This window comes from Eptesicus fuscus, chromosome 16, assembly GCF_027574615.1.
Source record: "Eptesicus fuscus isolate TK198812 chromosome 16, DD_ASM_mEF_20220401, whole genome shotgun sequence".
Lineage (NCBI taxonomy): Eukaryota > Metazoa > Chordata > Mammalia > Chiroptera > Vespertilionidae > Eptesicus > Eptesicus fuscus.
In genome coordinates, this window is record NC_072488.1 from 45340524 (window position 1) to 45357460 (window position 16937).

Here is a 16937-nt window from a genome sequence, read left to right on the forward strand (position 1 = left end):
TGCCAGGCAATCCCAGTTCCAGCCAATCTGGAACCTGTGGCCTTGAATGGGGGTCAGGGGTCACTTACTGCTCATAGCGGTGGAGTGTAGCTTGCAGCAGACTCAGCGAGTACACCAGCCCAGCGGCAAAGCTGAGCTGCTCCCCCACAGCTCCTCGAAGCCCGGGCCGCTCTGAACAGTTCTCACTTAGTTCAAACTTCTCCTGGGCCTGCTTCCGGATCAGCTCTGCCTGTGGGAAGAAGTGCCAGGGACCTGGGCTCAGAGCAGAGGATGGAGAACAGACTCAGGAATACAGAACACAGATGAGCAACTATGGCAAGGGTGGGAGAAGGAGATAAAACAGAAACAGCTCTTAGCTGGGCAGGAAGTCTCCCATGGGGAAAGGGCAATGATGTGGTGATTACTGAGCTGTGAAGATTTGAGATGTGGGGATGAAGGGACAGGGAACCAGTGGGACCAAGCTCTTTCCTGCAAGCTTCAAGCTGCTGCCCTGCTACCCTTCCACCAGCATGCTCCCTGACAGTTACACCCCCAGCCTCACGAACTCCTAGTCATCTTCTGGGTCTTAGCTCAAATGGTATTCCTCAGTGACATCCCTCCATCTAAATCAGCTCCCCAACTGTGCACTCTCAAAGAAGCTACCTCCCCTTCATAACAGGCCCCATCTGCAACTCTGCTGACTACATCCCTCCACTACATCATACACTATGTGAATAGGGGCGCTGACTGCTGGCTTCACTTGGCTTCCTCACAGCAAGTTCAACAGGTTCCAGCTGAACGTATGGCCGTACCTTGCAAATGAGACGAGGCATGAGCAGCAGCACCAGGACGCAGTCATGGTCCCCACCTGGCCGAAGGAAGCTGTCGGGCATGAAGGCTGTCAGCAGGGATGTGTGCCTGTTGGCCTGGGCCACCTCCATCTGCCTCAGTTCCATCTCAATTGCCTGTGAGGTGCACAGAAAGGCAGGCTCTCAGCCAGGCTGAGAGAGTCCCAGACCCACGTTGCCTTGTTCCACCAGGTCCCCTGCTTCCTCTCCCCCAGGAACCCCACACCAGGTCAGTCCACACCACGCTCAAGCTGAGCTCCCAGCACTCTCCCCTCTCCAGCCCACTCGCTTTCCTGACCTTGGCATGGGCCTTCGTCTCAGCAAACTTGATTTTGAAGTCAAAAGTCTCCGGGGGTGGCTGCTGCTGCCGCTCCACAGATGCTTCCTGCTGGTTTGTCAGTTCCCGATTCACATCCTGGGAGCAGAGATGGACAGTGAGGCACAGCTGGGTCATGAGGGAGGCCTGGGGTGATCCTGGGTGGAGAGCAGGGGTGAACAGGCACCTGCAGGTGGGCGGTCAGCTGGCGGTATTTCTTTATGGTTTGCTGGTAGTCTGCAACTGTCTCCTGGGCCGCCTCCACACGCTTCTGGGCCTCCCGTACCCGGGCGCCCGCCATGTCCAGCTGCTCCCGCAACTCCAGTTCCGTCTCACGTGCATTCTCCTGCAGCTCATCATTCATCTCATTTATTGCTTCCTGGGAGACCACGAGGGAGTTGGGGCAAAGGAAAGGCAGGGTCAGGATAGCAGGCCAGGGTGGGTCCACTCACCATACACCTTGCTCAAAAGTCAGGGGTCATGTGTCAGTCCCTCTCTTAACTAGTCCCTTCATCCAGGTCAGAAGTCAGGCTCTGCTCTCCTCTTACCAAGTCCCCCACGGTCTCTCTCAATTCCCGCACTTTCTCTTCCAGATTCAGGTTCCGGTCTGTCAGCATCTCCACCATCTCCTCAGCACCCAGAGCAGCATCCACCTGTGTTCCAGGGAAGGAATGGGGAGACGGGCTGCTGAAAGATGCCTAGAGAGAGGAGGCACCTACAGGAGTCTGGAGGGACCTATATGGGGACTCGGCGAGAGGCTGGGCTCCCCACACCTGCTCCTTGAGTTCATCGATGGTGCTCTCTGCCTGGCTCAGCTCCTCCTGCAGACGCTCCCGCTGTTGCCTCACAACCTCCAGCTCTTGGTTCTTCTTTTCCATGAGCTTCTGGAGTTTCACATGCTCCTGCTTCTCTGAGGAAGAAAGATCCCGCATCCTGTGGGAATCGGGGAGAAAGAAGAGGGAGTGCGTGTCAGTCACTGGGCAATGGGCGCTCTAACGCATCTGCACAGCAGTGAGGGGACCCTACCTCACCAGGGCATCCTTCAGGCGGGCATTCTGCTCCTCGAGCTGCTTGAGCTGATAACTGGATGCAGCCCCATCTGAGCCTGAGGAAAACCATGAACACCTTCAGACGTGATTCCAACCCCACCATCTGTGCCCCCGCAGCTCCGGGCCCCTTACCCTTCTCTTCAATCTCAGCCTTGAGAATCTCCAAGTCAGTGGTGAGCTCATCCACACGCTCCTTCAGCGCCTCCACCTCCTGCTGCAGGGACTCGGCCCGCTCTTCAGCCATCTCCTTGTCCAGAGTGGCCATCTCGATGGCGTCGGCAGTGTCGGCCATCTCCTCCATGTAGCGTTCCTTTGCTTCCAGCGCCTCCTTGGCTTCCTGGGGGGTAGAGGTTGGTGGAGGCACAGGTACAGAAATGCCTCATGTGCCCTATCTCACAGAATGTTCCAGGCTCCAGCTCCCCCTGAGTTTCCAGTACACTGTTTCCGGCCCCAGGCCTCCCAGCCACCCTCTTCCTCCCGAGTCGCACCTTCCTCGCCTCTTTGAGACGCCGCTGCAGGTCTGCCTGCTGCTCCTGCATTTTGCTCTTCCATTCCTGCACCTGCTCCAGCTGGATCTTGTGCTTCTCCAGCTCCTTCAGCTTTGCCTTGTCTTCTGCCCGTTTCAGCCGCAGGGTCTCCAGCTTCTCCTCCAGGTCCCGTACCTGGGCCTTCAGCCCCTCCTCCTCCTGCAAAGAGACCCCTTGTTCTGCGCATAGTGTCCTCCTCCTCCCCACTAGAGCTTATTCGTCTAAGCTGGAGGAGAAAGGATAGGAATGTGTGCAAACATCATTCCAGCCCCAGATTCAAAAGCAAGTGGCATATAAATATCTGAGAAGAAACCAAACATATGGGGAAAGTATGAAGAAGGGCAGAGAGAAAGTGTAGCTTAGTCAATGGCAGGGTACCCAAATGCCACATCCCAACCCTTCTAATCCAAGTTCTGGATCTCCCCCAACCCTGGGAAATGTCCAAGACCTGCCAGGATCACAGGCCTCTTTGTGTCTTGGTTCATCTTCACCCCACCCCAATCCTTACCTTGGAGGGAGAAGGAAGTGGGGGAGCTGCTCCAGGAGAGGTGAGGGCCGGCGTGGGGATGACGGGTGCTGCCAGCGGAGTCTGAGCCGGGGTGCTGGGCTCACTGCTACTCAGCTCACCTGCTGATGCCGAGCCAGAGGGGCCCAGGGAGCTACTGGCTCCGGCCACCCCAGTACTACTAGCTGGACGGGTGGGCTATTCAGAGGGTAGGGGCAGATGAGAAAGAGTAGGGGACAGAGTTGTGAAAGAGAAAAAGACAGAATATGAGAATATGGCAAGGGAAGGAGACAGAAAAGGAAAAAGGCAGAGAGTATCAAAGCACAATGAGAACAGAGAAACAGTGAAGGAAAGAAAGAAAATGGCACAGTCAGAGATAGTGACAAAGGACAGGGAGGAGAGAGGGAGGGGAAGAGGGGGGAGAGAAGGGATGGAGGAAGACATAAGATTATAAGGCTCCTCCCTTGGCACTGGCCCCACATTCCTCCCAGCCCTGGCACTGTACCCTCAGAGCAGGATCCCTTACTCCCAGGGACTCCCTTCTGTGACCCATTTGTCATCATTCTAGCAGTTTAGTCCTCCCAATCCTATCATGCTCTGGGCCTACGCCCTCCTCCCCCAGAGATAAAAAGGGCCTCGATGTCATTTCCAGAGAAAGAATAGACTGCAGTTCGTTCTCTTTCAAGTTCCCGAGGAGACTGGGCTAAATGTGGGGTACCGGGCTCTATGCCCCGGCTAGGCTCAACCTGCTCTTTGGGAATCAAGCTGACTCTCCCTCCCTTGGTCTATTTCAGGGGACCCTGCATGTAAAAGGGCCAAGGTGAAGGTTGTATCACAGACACCCCCTTGAAACAAGGCCAGCACAGCGAACCCTTCTGTCATCTCCCTCCTCCAAGACGCAGAGGCTCTAATCAGGCACCACCCCCCAGGCCTGTGGAGGGCTGGGCAGAGAAGCTGCCCTGAGGCCCCTGGTCTTGGAGCAGACAGGCCTGCCCAGCGCTCTCCATGGAGTGCTGAGCTCGGAAGCTCTCCTGATGGGCTGACACTCAGAAACCACATGTACTGACAAACACGCCTACCTCCTTGTCCCCTGACATTTGTAAAGCCAGGTTCTTCTTCACCCGTCTTTCAATCCCTGCCCCCATCCAAACTAGTCAAAACACCCTTCTTCAAGAAAGCCTGCCTTATCCACAACCACTCTCATTTCTCTTTTGCCTTCAAACAACTGGCTCAGACATCCTCCCAAAAGCCAGAGTCTTTTTCCCAGGAGTGACCTGTCACTACCTTCAGTCCCCTCACTCCCATGAAAAGAGAACCCAAGATGCACTGTGATAAACTTCTGCTTGGTCATACACATGCCCACATACATGCACATGCCTGAAATGTGTGTGTACACTCTGCAATGGCTTGCACAGTGGCCTGTGTTTTCTCACCTTGGGCCGCCGAGCTGTGGTCTGGACAGGCAACAGGAGCCAGAGGAGAAGTAGTCAGGAAAGAAAGGACAGTGGCACAAAGGCAGACAGGAAAAGAGGCAGCAATGAGAGCAGAAGAAGTAACAGCAATGGGGCTACGATTAGCCACCCGACTCTCACCCCAGCCCACCCCCCTCTCCCTCCAGTGAATCATCTTGTTCCTACTCCAGGAACTCAGAACTCTAGCCTCCCATTGGTTCCTTCTCCCACTTATGCCCAACCCTTGCAGACCTCACCACTTCAAACACCCTGGAAATCCCAGAACCCCATTCTCCCTGACTGAGCCACAGGGGACCAAAGGCAGCAGCTGGTGGAAAAGGTCTCCAGAGACCAGGCCTTCTGAAAACAACTTCTGGCCGTCTAGCCCAGAGCCAGAGGCCCTGCCCACCCACCACTCCCAAGGACTTTCCCAGGTCAGCCCCCTTCTTTCAAGTGCTAGACTCCACAGAGGATCCCCCAGAAATAACATGTGACAAGACTGATGACAGGAGGCCAGAGGTGAGGGATACTAACCCAACCGAGGGAGATCAGGCCGCCAAGGCAGAACAGCACTGCTGTCGTCCCTACCCCCACTCCACCCCCTGCCCAGGAACTGATCCTATAGCAGTCTCCATCCCTAGGGCAAGGGCTCAGGTGTCAGGGCCGTGAATACTGCATTAGCCAGAAGCCCAGAGCTCAGCAAAGTAACCCCACCCTGCTGCAAGGAAGGAGGTGGGGGTGGACAGCAGCATACATAAACTACTGCTGAAACCAAATCTACAATCCCTCAGGTTACTGCAAAGTAGTAAATAGATGATGAACTTCAACCCTAAACAGCATTCTTGCTACCCAGTATCTACTGGTTCCAGCAAAGACAAGATTTGGCCTGGGCCCCGTTTGTAGGAGACACTGAGCCCAAGAAAACCAACCCCCACCCCTCCTACCCTGAGCTAAGCCTCCACGGCAGGTTGTAGGTAAAAAACTATTCTAGGGTCTTCATCCCATCCTGGGAAAGCCCACTGATACAAGCCCTGGTGGGGGCAAGGGTGCTGGGAGTACAACCAAGAATCATTCTAGCAAAGGTCAGGGGAGGTATGTCTACTGGAGGCAGGGAGACATCTGAACCTGCTTCCCCAGATTCTCACAGGAAGCTCCCAGAGCTGCTTTGCAGCAGAAACTGCCTGAACCCCAAGCCTGAAGGCCACTGGGTACAAGGCCTAGAACACAGACTCAGAGCCACAAGCAGGCGGGGCAGGGAGCAGAATGCTCAGGCCATGGGAGTGACACACACCTCTCCCTGCCCCCACCGTCATCTCTACCCTCCTCCCCAACCAGGTAGACAGATGAAGTCCCCACCCCCACCCAGCAGCCTGCTGCCATCGCCCTGGCAACCCGGCAGCAGGACCAGAACAAGCAAGAGTACCTTTCGGGCTGTCGGTGCCTGTCTCATCATTGCAGAAAACCAAAGAAAGCCAGGACAGGAAAGAGGTCAGACAGAAGAGGATGGACACACAGAGGAAGGACAGACAGAGGGAGGGAGGGAAAGAGACCGAACAGAGGGAAAGGCGGCGGAGACAGGAGATTAGTGCATCAAATCCCAGCAATGCAGCCTCAGCTTCCCGGCCAGCAGCTTCCCAGCCCACAAATGGCTGTGACTCGGATGCAGAAGCCCCCCAGATGCACAGAGGGGCAACCAGGCTCCTGCGGGCACCACAGAGGCGCCGGCCCAGTTCTCCAGCTTAGGCTTATGGCAGCCTCAGTGGCCGCAGCATCAGCTCCACCTGACGTCATGCACTCACCCTCCTTTGCTCCTTGGGGGTGGAGCCACTGCTCCTCGGTCACCTAGCAACCGCCTGACTCAGCAGGCTCCTCCTCCTCCTCCTCCTGACTGGACAAAGTCCTGCGCAGAGCCCGCCCTGCTTCTTCCTCCCTCTGAAATGCGTGTGTACATTTGTGTACACGTGTGTGGCTCCTCCTTCTCCCCTCCCCGACCATCCCCAAGTGTTTGTTCCAAGAAACTGGGCTAGGGGCCATTCCAGAAATAGTACCTTCTGGGGCCAGTGCACCACTGGGCAGGGATCACTGCTCCATCAACCTCGCTCATACTCATGCTCTCCTCAGCCTGCAACCCCATCAACTCTACTTCTGTCTCTTCTCATCAGACACACACACACACACACACACACACACACACACACACACACCCAAAGCACCCCTCTTGCAACTGGCCTCAGCTCTGAGGGGCACACAGTGAGATTCAGAAGCCCTGGGGACCTTCAGCAGCAGCTCTAATGACCCTCCCCTGGCTGTGGGCAGGTTAAAGCCTGTCTCTACAGGGCTTCCAGAAAGGACTGGGCACCTTTGGGGGGTTCTCTTCTGCCTTCCTTCTCAAAGTATGCTCTTTTGTTCTGGAGTTAGCTCCCCGTTCCCTGGCTAAGTGAGCTGCTGTCAGAGGACACTGGAGAGGGAGACCTGGGGGGGGGCCTGACTGACACTGCACCCTGAGCAGAGAGGCACTATATCCCAGCGCAGGCAGCCCAGGCTGGGCTTTGCCACATTTCCCCCAGGATTTGGGCATGGCTCAGGCCCCACCAATATCAGGTCAGGCTGCGGCCAGAACTCCTCCATGGACATCAGACTACAGGTCCATGCTCTTCTCTACTTAGAGGCCTAATGTGAGAGGAGAGCCCCAACCAGGAGACAATAATCAAGGGAAGAAGCCAAGTTTCCATGACCTTGGAATAGGTCCAGCATCCTTTAGAGCATGATTTTCTTTCTTACATCTCCATTCCCACCTGAGCCAAGACCCCAAAGCAAGTACCAGCATGTAGTCTCTTCGATGCCAAGACGTCAAAGTGAGGACCCATCACCAACCAAGAGTCGAAGGGAGATGTTTTCCTCTCCCCTCCCACTGTTCCCATCCAATAGCTTTCCATGCAAGGTCAAAAGGGCCTAAGACAGGCTGGCAACACGGAAATCACGGAATCACACATACAGCACGGTACATACAGGTCAGACAGGCACATGCAGGTCAGAGACAGCCTGGGCACGGGCCCAAGGCACGGGCTGGTGTGAGGAAGTGGCCATGGCAGCAACTGAAGAATTGAGCCCCACTGCAATGTTGATGGAAGGCTGCAAGGGGTAGAAGGTGGGCCTTGGGCACAACACCAGAGGAAAGAGGAGGCAGGGAAAGACTGGTGGAACAGAGTGAAGGTGGGCATCATGGCAGTGCCCACCCAGAGGTAGGCACACAGACTCTCAGGCTTTCCAACCTGGGATGTTCTTACTGTGATCTGACTTCCCCCTCTCCTTGCCCAACCACCTCACATGGTACTTTCTGCATCCCCAGCCCTCCAGTCTCTCCTCCCACTGCCCCAAGCTCGGGCTAAGAAAGAACCCACTGTAACTCAGTGAAGGCTCTAGTCCATGCTGCTGCTATTTACAGTCAAGTGATCGCAGACTCTGACTAGAAGTCCTAAGACGAGGAAGTGCAGGAATTGTCCTAATGAATGCTACTTGGGCCTCGACACCGAGCCTGATATCCTTGCAGCCCTCAAAAGCACTCTGAAAGACAAGGCCACCATGTCCTCTGGCCAGCCCAGCCCAAGGTCACACACACATGCATGCAGCAGCCTGAGACATGCAGGACAGCTGGGGAGGGGGCTCATGGCCCTCACCCACCCAGGCACAAATAGTAAACACACCACCTTCTTAGGCTTCAGTCCCCGCTGCATGAGGAGTAGGAAAGGGAAGAGTTAGAGAACAGACGTCACACTGGGCTAACTGGCCAGACATCCGGAGTGTAGGTATTACTATCAATGCAGGCATGCACAGGGAAAGAGGGAGTTAGGTCACTGTCAAGCTCTGGGTACGTGAGATGAGGGGTCCCTCAATAACCAGCTTTGCCAGAGAGCCGAGGAGTCTGAGCCCCCCACACCCCGTGCAGAGCAGCCAAAGGGAGCCAGGATGGGCCTCTGCAGGCCGCCCAAAACAGGTGGCAGAGGGCCCAGCTCCTTGCCATTCACTTGTGAACAGGAGAGCCCTCCTTCCTCTAGCTGCTCCCTTCCCCCTTCCCTCAGAGCTTTTAGATCCTGGCAGCCTTGGGTACCAAAAGGTGGGAAGTTGACAACAGCATACTAGGGTCAGACCTGTCCTTCCTATCACCCCTAGCCCAGGTCCCATTTGACCCTGAACTTCTGGGCCCTAATAGTTGTTCCTTGCGGCCACCTTTACTCACTCCTAAAACAGCAACTCAGAACCAGAAAGCTTCCTTTCCAGGGAGGATGGAGACTGGAAGGCTAACTCAGTTTACTCACCTATGGCTTCTACCTGCCTGGCATTGGGTCTCCCTCCTCTCTCTTTTTCCTCCCCCTCCTCTCTATTACTTCTCACTCCCACCACAACCACTCACCAGTTTGCTGGTCTTTGCAGCTGAGTCAGTTCCCTCTGTAGAAAGCAAGAGAACATTATGGCAGATAGGAAAGTTAAAACAAAAAAAGATGGTGATGATGGAAAAATCTCAGGATCCACTGTGGCCACAATGGACTCCTGGATGTGGAGTGGCAACTTAAGTGGGTGGTTGTTACCTCTTTTGAGGGCCTTTGAGGCAGAAGAATCAGGTGTCTCTGGGGAAGTTGTATCTGCTCCATCTTCAAATACCTGGATCTGAGGCCACAGAATAGATTCAATAAAGCCGTATTAAGAATGTTATGCTGTAATATGGGGCCCTCCCCAGACCCCAAGCAAGCCTGGGATACAGAGCAGAAGATAAGGGTATATCTTCAATCTTACCTCCCCCACTACCTCCCACTCTCTCAACCAGAGACTTATGTTCATGCCCAGGAATAGGGAGCATCAACACATTAGCTGCACATGCAACAGAGCATGTGAGCATGTGTGTTCACACACAGAAGAAGGGTGTGAGTACCTGGGATTGGCGCACAAAGATGCCATGCCCTTCATCACAAGTGAAGTACTTCCTGCCTTGGACAGTTCCATCATTCTTGCCCTTTGCTTCATCCAGGATCACGCCTACCCATTTGCCAGTGGCAAAGAGTGTGGCTCCAACATAGGCCACAGTGCCTCGGTGCCCTTTTCCAATCACCTCCACACGGGAGCCCACTCGCAGAGGCCGGGCACTGGCCTCTGCACTCATTCTGTTGCCGCTGGATGTCTGAAAGACACATGCAAACATACACAGTTAAAGCCCTCAAAGGTGTCTTCCTAATGCATAAGAAGGGCCCCAGTCAGGACCCTGAACTGAAAAAGGACCAGGAGTCACTTCCCTGTACCCCACTTACAGGGTGAAGTGGCCCCCCAAATTCCCTTCTGAAAAAAGTCTGCTAAGACTTCTCTAAACTCTTCTGAAATCTGCCAGAATTTTTAAGAGTTTATATTTAAAATTTATAACAAATCAGAATTTATTGACAGATCTGTGAATGTCACCACATGGCTGCCTTCTCAGGAGCACTGTCCCCCACACTTATGAAGGGAATGAAGCTCAAGCAAATAACTCCATTTAGAACAGGCTCGCCACAACCCAAAGCTCTGACTCGGGAGCCTGAGCTGGAAAGATGGGTGATTCAGTAGGCAACCCCACCGACACCAACCCCCACCCCCACTGTCGCCTGCCTTCCCTCTGTTTAAACAGCTCTCCTAGGCCTCTCTCTTCCCGTCCTCGTCATCACCGTCCTTCCTGACCCCCATCCACACACCTACCGTGACACTCCTGGCTGCCTCACTGCAGCCCATTGAGCCATTTAACTCCCTTCTTCCTGACCTGAGCACTGTTCCGCCAACTCTCTCCCCCCACGTTATATTGCTACAAAAAGTAAAACAAAGGCCAGGGAATCAAGTTCCTCGGATCTGTCCTGCACCCTGCCCCCCAGGCTGGCCAGCAGTCCAAATGGATGGTTAGCACCCCGAGGATGGACAAGGCACAGGAATAGACTAAACACTGTCCTTGGGAAGCTCTCATCTTCTGACACACCAGTGATGACAGGACACAACTGAAAGTGGGTTCCAAATAGGCCCAGGGTTGAGAAGAAAATCACACCTGAGCCATTTTCAGCAATAGCAGCTCCATGAACCAGGGCCTTGCAGCACACAAATGAAGGAGGTGTGAAGAAGTGACACCATGGTCCTAAAGACTCCACAGGGCTCCCTCCCGATGCCTTCACTTGGCTTCAGAAGGGAGCCCTGCAAGAGCATGGCACTCCCTAACTCCCTTTCCCAAAGAGCCTATCCAGGAAGGTGAGGAAGGTGAGGAGGTGAGGAGCTCCCAGGGGCTCCAAGACCCCACATCATACCTGGGATGTGTAGGGTGCCTCTCACGGACCTATCAATAAAAGGAACTGACACCGACACCAAGGCTGGCCCCAAACTTAGAGACGCTCCCCAGCCTCCCAACCCTAGTAAGCCTCTCAGATCCAGGTGGACACAACAGTGGGTACTGATTCCATCACAGCCAGAAGAGAGAGAAAGGAAGTGACAAACAACAAAGCGGCTCTAAAGAAAGGCTTTAGTATAAGCCATTCCAGTCCACCGACCCCATTCAGAGTCACAAAGATTGTCTATCCCCCCATCAGCAACCTCTGCCCTGAGGTCCAAATAAAGTCAAAGGTCGGGCCTCGCCTGACCCAACTGTGGAGGGGAAGCCGGTCCAGCCTAACCATCAGGGCTGCGAGTGGCCCCGTCCCAGCTCCAGCCTGCCTCCCCAGCCCCCACAGCCATGTCCACAGGCACCAGGCCTTTCCCAGCAGCCTTCCCAGGGCCATCGCAGATCAGGGCCACTTACCCGGCTGGACACGTGCCTCTTGCTCTGGGCCATGTTGCTCCCCCGGCCTGGCCTCTACCCCCTCCCCGGCTGGCCAAAGACAGAGAGAAAAGGCAGAAACCCAGGCGAAGGGTCAGGGCCCCAGGCCCTCGTGGACAGACACAGAAGCCATCAGACGTGGCCCACCCCAGTCCATGGACCTGCTGGGATACGGGTGGGGACAGAGGTGGGGACTGAGGAGCAAGTCCCCTCTGCTGCCCGAAGATCCCTGAGCCCAGAGACAGGAATCCTGCTTGCCAGCTGATGAGTCTCACTCTGCGCTAGTGCTGCTCTAGACTTGTCAGGGATCGTGCTAGCATCTGGGTCCTAGTGCCCCCATGCTTCACCTGGGCCAGACAAGAAGGACAGAGACTATGGGACAAGGCCCAGCCACAGACCCTCAGCACTCATCTCCAGAGTGCAGCCCTGACATTCCTCCTACACCCCCACAGCACACTTGCCCCCCAGGATGTGAGGCCTCAGCAGGCCTGAAAGCATCAACTGCCAGGGCCTCCACACAGTAAAATCAGGGTTATTCACCCCCTTCCTGGTGCTCTTCTCCCTGCCCTCTCTAAACTCTGGACTCAGGGTCCAGACTCATGATATTAGGGTCTGGGTTTCAATCTCACACTGGGCAGAGGAGCCAGGCCCTGCCCAATACCCAGCGAAGGAAGGGTAGTAGCAGAGGCAACTTCACGCACACAGCAAAGCAAGTCAATACCCCAGTCCCGCCTCGCTGGCAAAGACTGCCAGTCACTCTTCTCCCTTCCGGTTGTTATAAGGGTCAGGCTCTGAACCTCAAGATTATCAGGTTCAACTGGATTCATAGGGTAGTGGTCAAAAGCACAAGGCCCAGTTCACCTCGACCACCTGTCCCTTGTACTTGGCCTTGCCTCCTAGGCATCTCCTTAACAAAAATAATCAGATGGTTCATTTTCTATACTTCAGTAGTTCACAAAATGTTTTTAGCCATGCATTATAATGAAAAAATGCTTAATAAGATGGTGAATTCTAGTAAACCGTCTCAAGGACTATGTAACGATACTGCTTCCCAGGCGTGGGCAGCAGGCAACCAATCGATGTGTCTCTCTCTTTTACATTGATGTTTCTCTCTCTCTGTCTCTCCCCCTCCCTTCCACTCTCTAAAAATCAATGGAGAAAATATCCTAACACACAAAAAAAGACATTGCCTGGTATTTAGTAAGTATTCAACAAAAGTCAGCTAGTAACAGTAACAAATATGATGATAACAACATTATCATATTTGGACATCACATGGAAAGGCAGGCCAGGGAGAATGCTGACAAGGAAACTGAGGCTCAGAGAACTGAACCGCTTTCCTGACGTTACACAGAAAGTGAGGAATGGAGCCAAAACTGCAGCTAAAGCCTAAACTGAAACCCTCCGCACATCCTGTTATCACCTATCTCTAGGCTTCCAAGGCCATGCTCTTCCTCCAGACACACGGCCCTCAGAAATTCAAAAGAGCTGAGACCTAAGAACAACCTCACAACTCACTAGCCACACAGGTATATATGGCCACCTAACTTACTGGAGGCTGTTTCTGCTTCTATGACACGGGAATAATTATCTACATTAATGCTATGAGGCTCGAATAAGACAAAACACAATAAAAGTGCTTTGTAAAAAGTGCAGAAGCCATGGAAGTACAAAAAAATCACCTGACATGGCAACAGATGGTATCTAAGTCCTAAAATAAAATACCTACACAGTCAATATTATAAGGATTACAGACAGGAAAAAGAGGAGCCACAAAGAAAAGGGGAGCCTGACTAGGCCTCAGATTCCAGGTTGTTTTTGGATATGTTGAAAGGAAAGATCTACAAACACTTTAAGTTGTGAACACAGTATGAGTAGAGACAGAAACAATTTTGTTTCACGAGGGAATATCAAAGAAGACTGGCTGGACTGAAGTGAAGAATTCAAGATGAGTTCGTCTATTAAACTACAAGCCTTTTAAAATGGAGCCCACAACTTTTTCTCTTTATGATCCCATCATCCTTAGAACATGGAGTCAAATATTTATTGGCTAAATGAATACATTAATATTGGGATATACTAGAAGGTAAGATGGATAGTCAGGGAGTTTAACATCATGTAGAGCTAGATGGACTTGATCCAGTAACAACAGGAAGCCAGTCTCTTCCTGAACAGGGGACGAGCATACTGAAAACTACTTTAGGAAGATCAAACTGGTGGCTCAGTGGGATGGAGACAGGAGCAACTTGGTAAAGATGGGGATAACAGCAAGGCGGCTCCTGCAATAACGAGCAAAGGGTGAGGAGGGTCTGAACCAGGTTCGCGAGAAAGAGACAGAGACTAGAGGAAAGGGCCCATTTTGAGACAGGAGCAAAAAGCCCGGGGAAGACTAAAAGATTACACGTGGGATAAGAGGCAGCAGGCCCGCGCGGGCTCTGGAGACAGAGAGACCCGGCTAAGCTTTGCTTCTACTTCCTCACCTGTGTGACTCTGGTCAGATATTTAACTCAGAGCCCCAGTTACCTCACCTGTAAAAAGGGGGAAGTAATGGCTACCTCACAGAGATGTTGTGAGGATTCACTAAGATTGAAATAAAGCGTTTAGCACAGTACCCGGCACAGAATATGTGCTCAAGGAATTGTTGACATCGTCTTCATCATGATTGAGAGGGTACATCAATGATGACATGCACACAACACAGTAGGGATAAATAAATGCTGCATAAATAAATGAATGCACAAATAAGTGAATGAATGAATAAACTTGGGAGTTTTCAAGCATGAGTAATGGAAGAATGATGATTGAAAATATTAACAGAATTGGGTGGGGGGATGGGAAGGAAGACTGAAAGCATTAGGAGAAAGTAAGTCTTGTTCTTAGGGCCTCCTCTGGGGCAAATTTGTTTGTGTACACTAACACATGTATTCCACTGTCTCCTTCCAAAATGCACCTGTCACGCAGGCAAAACAGAGTCCATTATCTCCCATCTGCAGGTGATGGACTGAGTCTGAGAAGTCAAAGAGTCGCTCTGAGTCTCATGGCCAGAAAATGGCAGGGGGCACATTTGACAGGTACACAGTCCTTCCACAGCACACTGGGCCCCAGCCCATGTCAGAGGACAGTTCCAAGTTACATGTTCTCTCAGCCAAGGAGAAGACAGATATTCGCTAGATGTCTAATCTATTTTCCTTCCCAATGATAGTAACTACTACTAAAATGTCTAGGAGCCAAAACCAGTTTGGCTCAGTGGATAGAGCGTCGGCCTGCGGACTGAAGGGTCCCAGGTTCGATTCCGGTCAAGGGCATGTACCTTGGTTGCGGGCACATCCCCAGTGGGGGGTGTGCAAGAGGCAGCTGATCGATGATTCTCTCTCATCGATGTTTCTAACTCTCTATCCTTCTCTCTTCCTCTCTGTAAAAAATCAATAAAATATATTTTTTTAAAAAAATGTCTAGGAAAATAGGAAGAGAGGAAGGGAAAATCTGTGTCTGATAAACTGGTTACTAATGATCCTGGAGAACATTTCAGAAAATGGCAGGGTAACAGGTAGATTGCTGGGAATTAAGGAGGAAAAGCTTCTTTGGCACCCAGCCTGCACCCCTTCTATCTTGCTTTTACTGACACCCCAGCATCCTTTAAGCCAGTGGTCGGCAAACTGCGGCTCGCGAGCTACATGCGGCTCTTTGGCCCCTTGAGTGTGGCTCTTCCACAAAATACCACGGCCTGGGCGAGTCTATTTTGAAGAAGTGGCGTTAGAAGAAGTTTAAGTTTTAAAAATGTGGCTCTCAAAAGAAATTTCAATCATTGTACTGTTGATATTTGGCTCTGTTGACTAATGAGTTTGCGGACCACTGCTTTAAGCCCTTGACCTCCTCTTGTCTTGCCTCACCTAACCTTGATCCTGGCCTAACCCAACTGTTTGATTTCCCTGATCCCACTCATAAAGGAAATCCAGGCAGTCGGACAGTGGGGTCCACACACTTGAACTGAACTGCATTAGGCACTGGGCACAAACTAGTTTGGTTACAAAGAGATAAAATGAAACCCAACGGTAATTAGCAAGATCCAGATTTTAAGACTAGGGTTAAATTGGACATCTCTGTAAGGATGGCAGAGAAGGGGTAAGTGTGGATGGAAGTCCCCCAGGAAAGAAAAGGTTATGCTCACTGAGGGGAACATAGAAGCTGGGGAGGATGGAAGCTTGGAAGGCTGGATTCCAGATACACACAGGAACCCAGAAAGAAAACGCATACTGAGCCTTTGTTCCTAGGTCCTACTCCTATATCTGCTTTACAGATCTCACACGGAGAGGGCTAGACCCTAAATGGACTTTCTTTACCTCTCCCGCTCTTCATTATCCCCAGAATTGTCTGCAGCCCATTCCCAATCTGCAGCTCTATCCCCCTCCCAAAGTATCCCCCTACTCCAGGAATACCCAGTTTCTGCCAGGCCAACCTCCAAAGGGCCCAGACCTCCAAGAGCCAGCAAGGAAAGCTACACAATATGTCTCACTTATGCTCAATAAAGGACCTTTTGCAGGAAGGCAACAGGCACTGGAGCGAAGGTCTGAACTCAGGAACTGCAACCTTCCAGTGTTAGCAGGAGTCCTACTTAGCAACCTGTTTGAAGTTCCTGCTGGTTCCTCCCCATGAATCAACCAGCAAGTCCCTGGCACTAGGACCCTGCAGACAGGGAACCCTGAGCCTGCGCTCTAAAAAGAGAGATGCACCATTTCACAACTTCAGCAAAAGCCAAAGCAGCCAACAAAGCCACAGCCACCTGGGCCGAGCTGGGCTCTGCCTTTCGGGCAGCTCCCTGGCCACTCCCCAGAAACAGAGCATTCTGTCCTTTCTCTTTTTAAATCCACGTCATCACCTGATCATAATGGAAATCAATCTCAAGTCACCGCGCAAAGGCGTATCCATGGCAACCTCAAGAGGAAGGACAGAGAAATGATGCTCCAGTGGCCGCAGCAGAAAAGGTAAGTCCATTTCTCTTCTATCCATACCACCCACCATCTTCCCCTTTCATTCAAGTCAGGCATGCATCTTACCTGCAAATTCCCACTGTCACACCAATGGGGAAAACACAAAAGGTGGGTGTTAATAATCCATGGTATTATGTAAGGTTATAGGTCTTTCTAGTCCCATAATGGCAGAAAAAATTCTTTTTCTGGCTGGCAAAAGCAAGATCTCTTTTCTTTTTCAGTCTCAGGTGACACAGTCTCAGTCTACCTTATACTGTTAGTCTCTTGTCTGTCTGGTCAGGCTGCTGAGATAACACTCAAGGATTTCAGAGTTCCCTACATATTTGTAAAAAGCCAGCAACGACACTGACCTCGCCATCCTGCCCACCCGTCGTGATCATGCTCACAGACTGGCATGGTAAGCCTCCCTCCTTAGCAGCCCTAAACTCCAGCCCCTTGAGTACTACTGAGCCTAAGTAAT

General features: G+C 52.3%; 1 protein-coding gene across 4 annotated transcripts in view; it reads right to left on the reverse strand.

Annotated features, from left to right (window-relative positions):
- Positions 1 to 16937, reverse strand: part of DCTN1 (dynactin subunit 1) — a 28874-nt gene that overhangs the window by 6404 nt on the left and 5533 nt on the right. For all 4 annotated transcript variants that reach the window (XM_054727939.1, XM_054727938.1, XM_008147427.3 and 1 more), the window contains exons 2-14: positions 9603 to 9848; positions 9262 to 9340; positions 9087 to 9121; positions 3228 to 3422; positions 2681 to 2878; positions 2325 to 2529; positions 2170 to 2248; positions 1917 to 2076; positions 1692 to 1796; positions 1331 to 1522; positions 1126 to 1242; positions 792 to 944; positions 69 to 229 (exon numbers count right to left, since the gene is read on the reverse strand). In XM_054727939.1, the coding sequence (XP_054583914.1) occupies positions 69 to 229; positions 792 to 944; positions 1126 to 1242; positions 1331 to 1522; positions 1692 to 1796; positions 1917 to 2076; positions 2170 to 2248; positions 2325 to 2529; positions 2681 to 2878; positions 3228 to 3422; positions 9087 to 9121; positions 9262 to 9340; positions 9603 to 9830 (1907 nt within the window). In that variant the 5' untranslated portion in view covers positions 9831 to 9848. The remainder of the gene's footprint in view (positions 1 to 68; positions 230 to 791; positions 945 to 1125; positions 1243 to 1330; positions 1523 to 1691; positions 1797 to 1916; positions 2077 to 2169; positions 2249 to 2324; positions 2530 to 2680; positions 2879 to 3227; positions 3423 to 9086; positions 9122 to 9261; positions 9341 to 9602; positions 9849 to 16937) is intronic.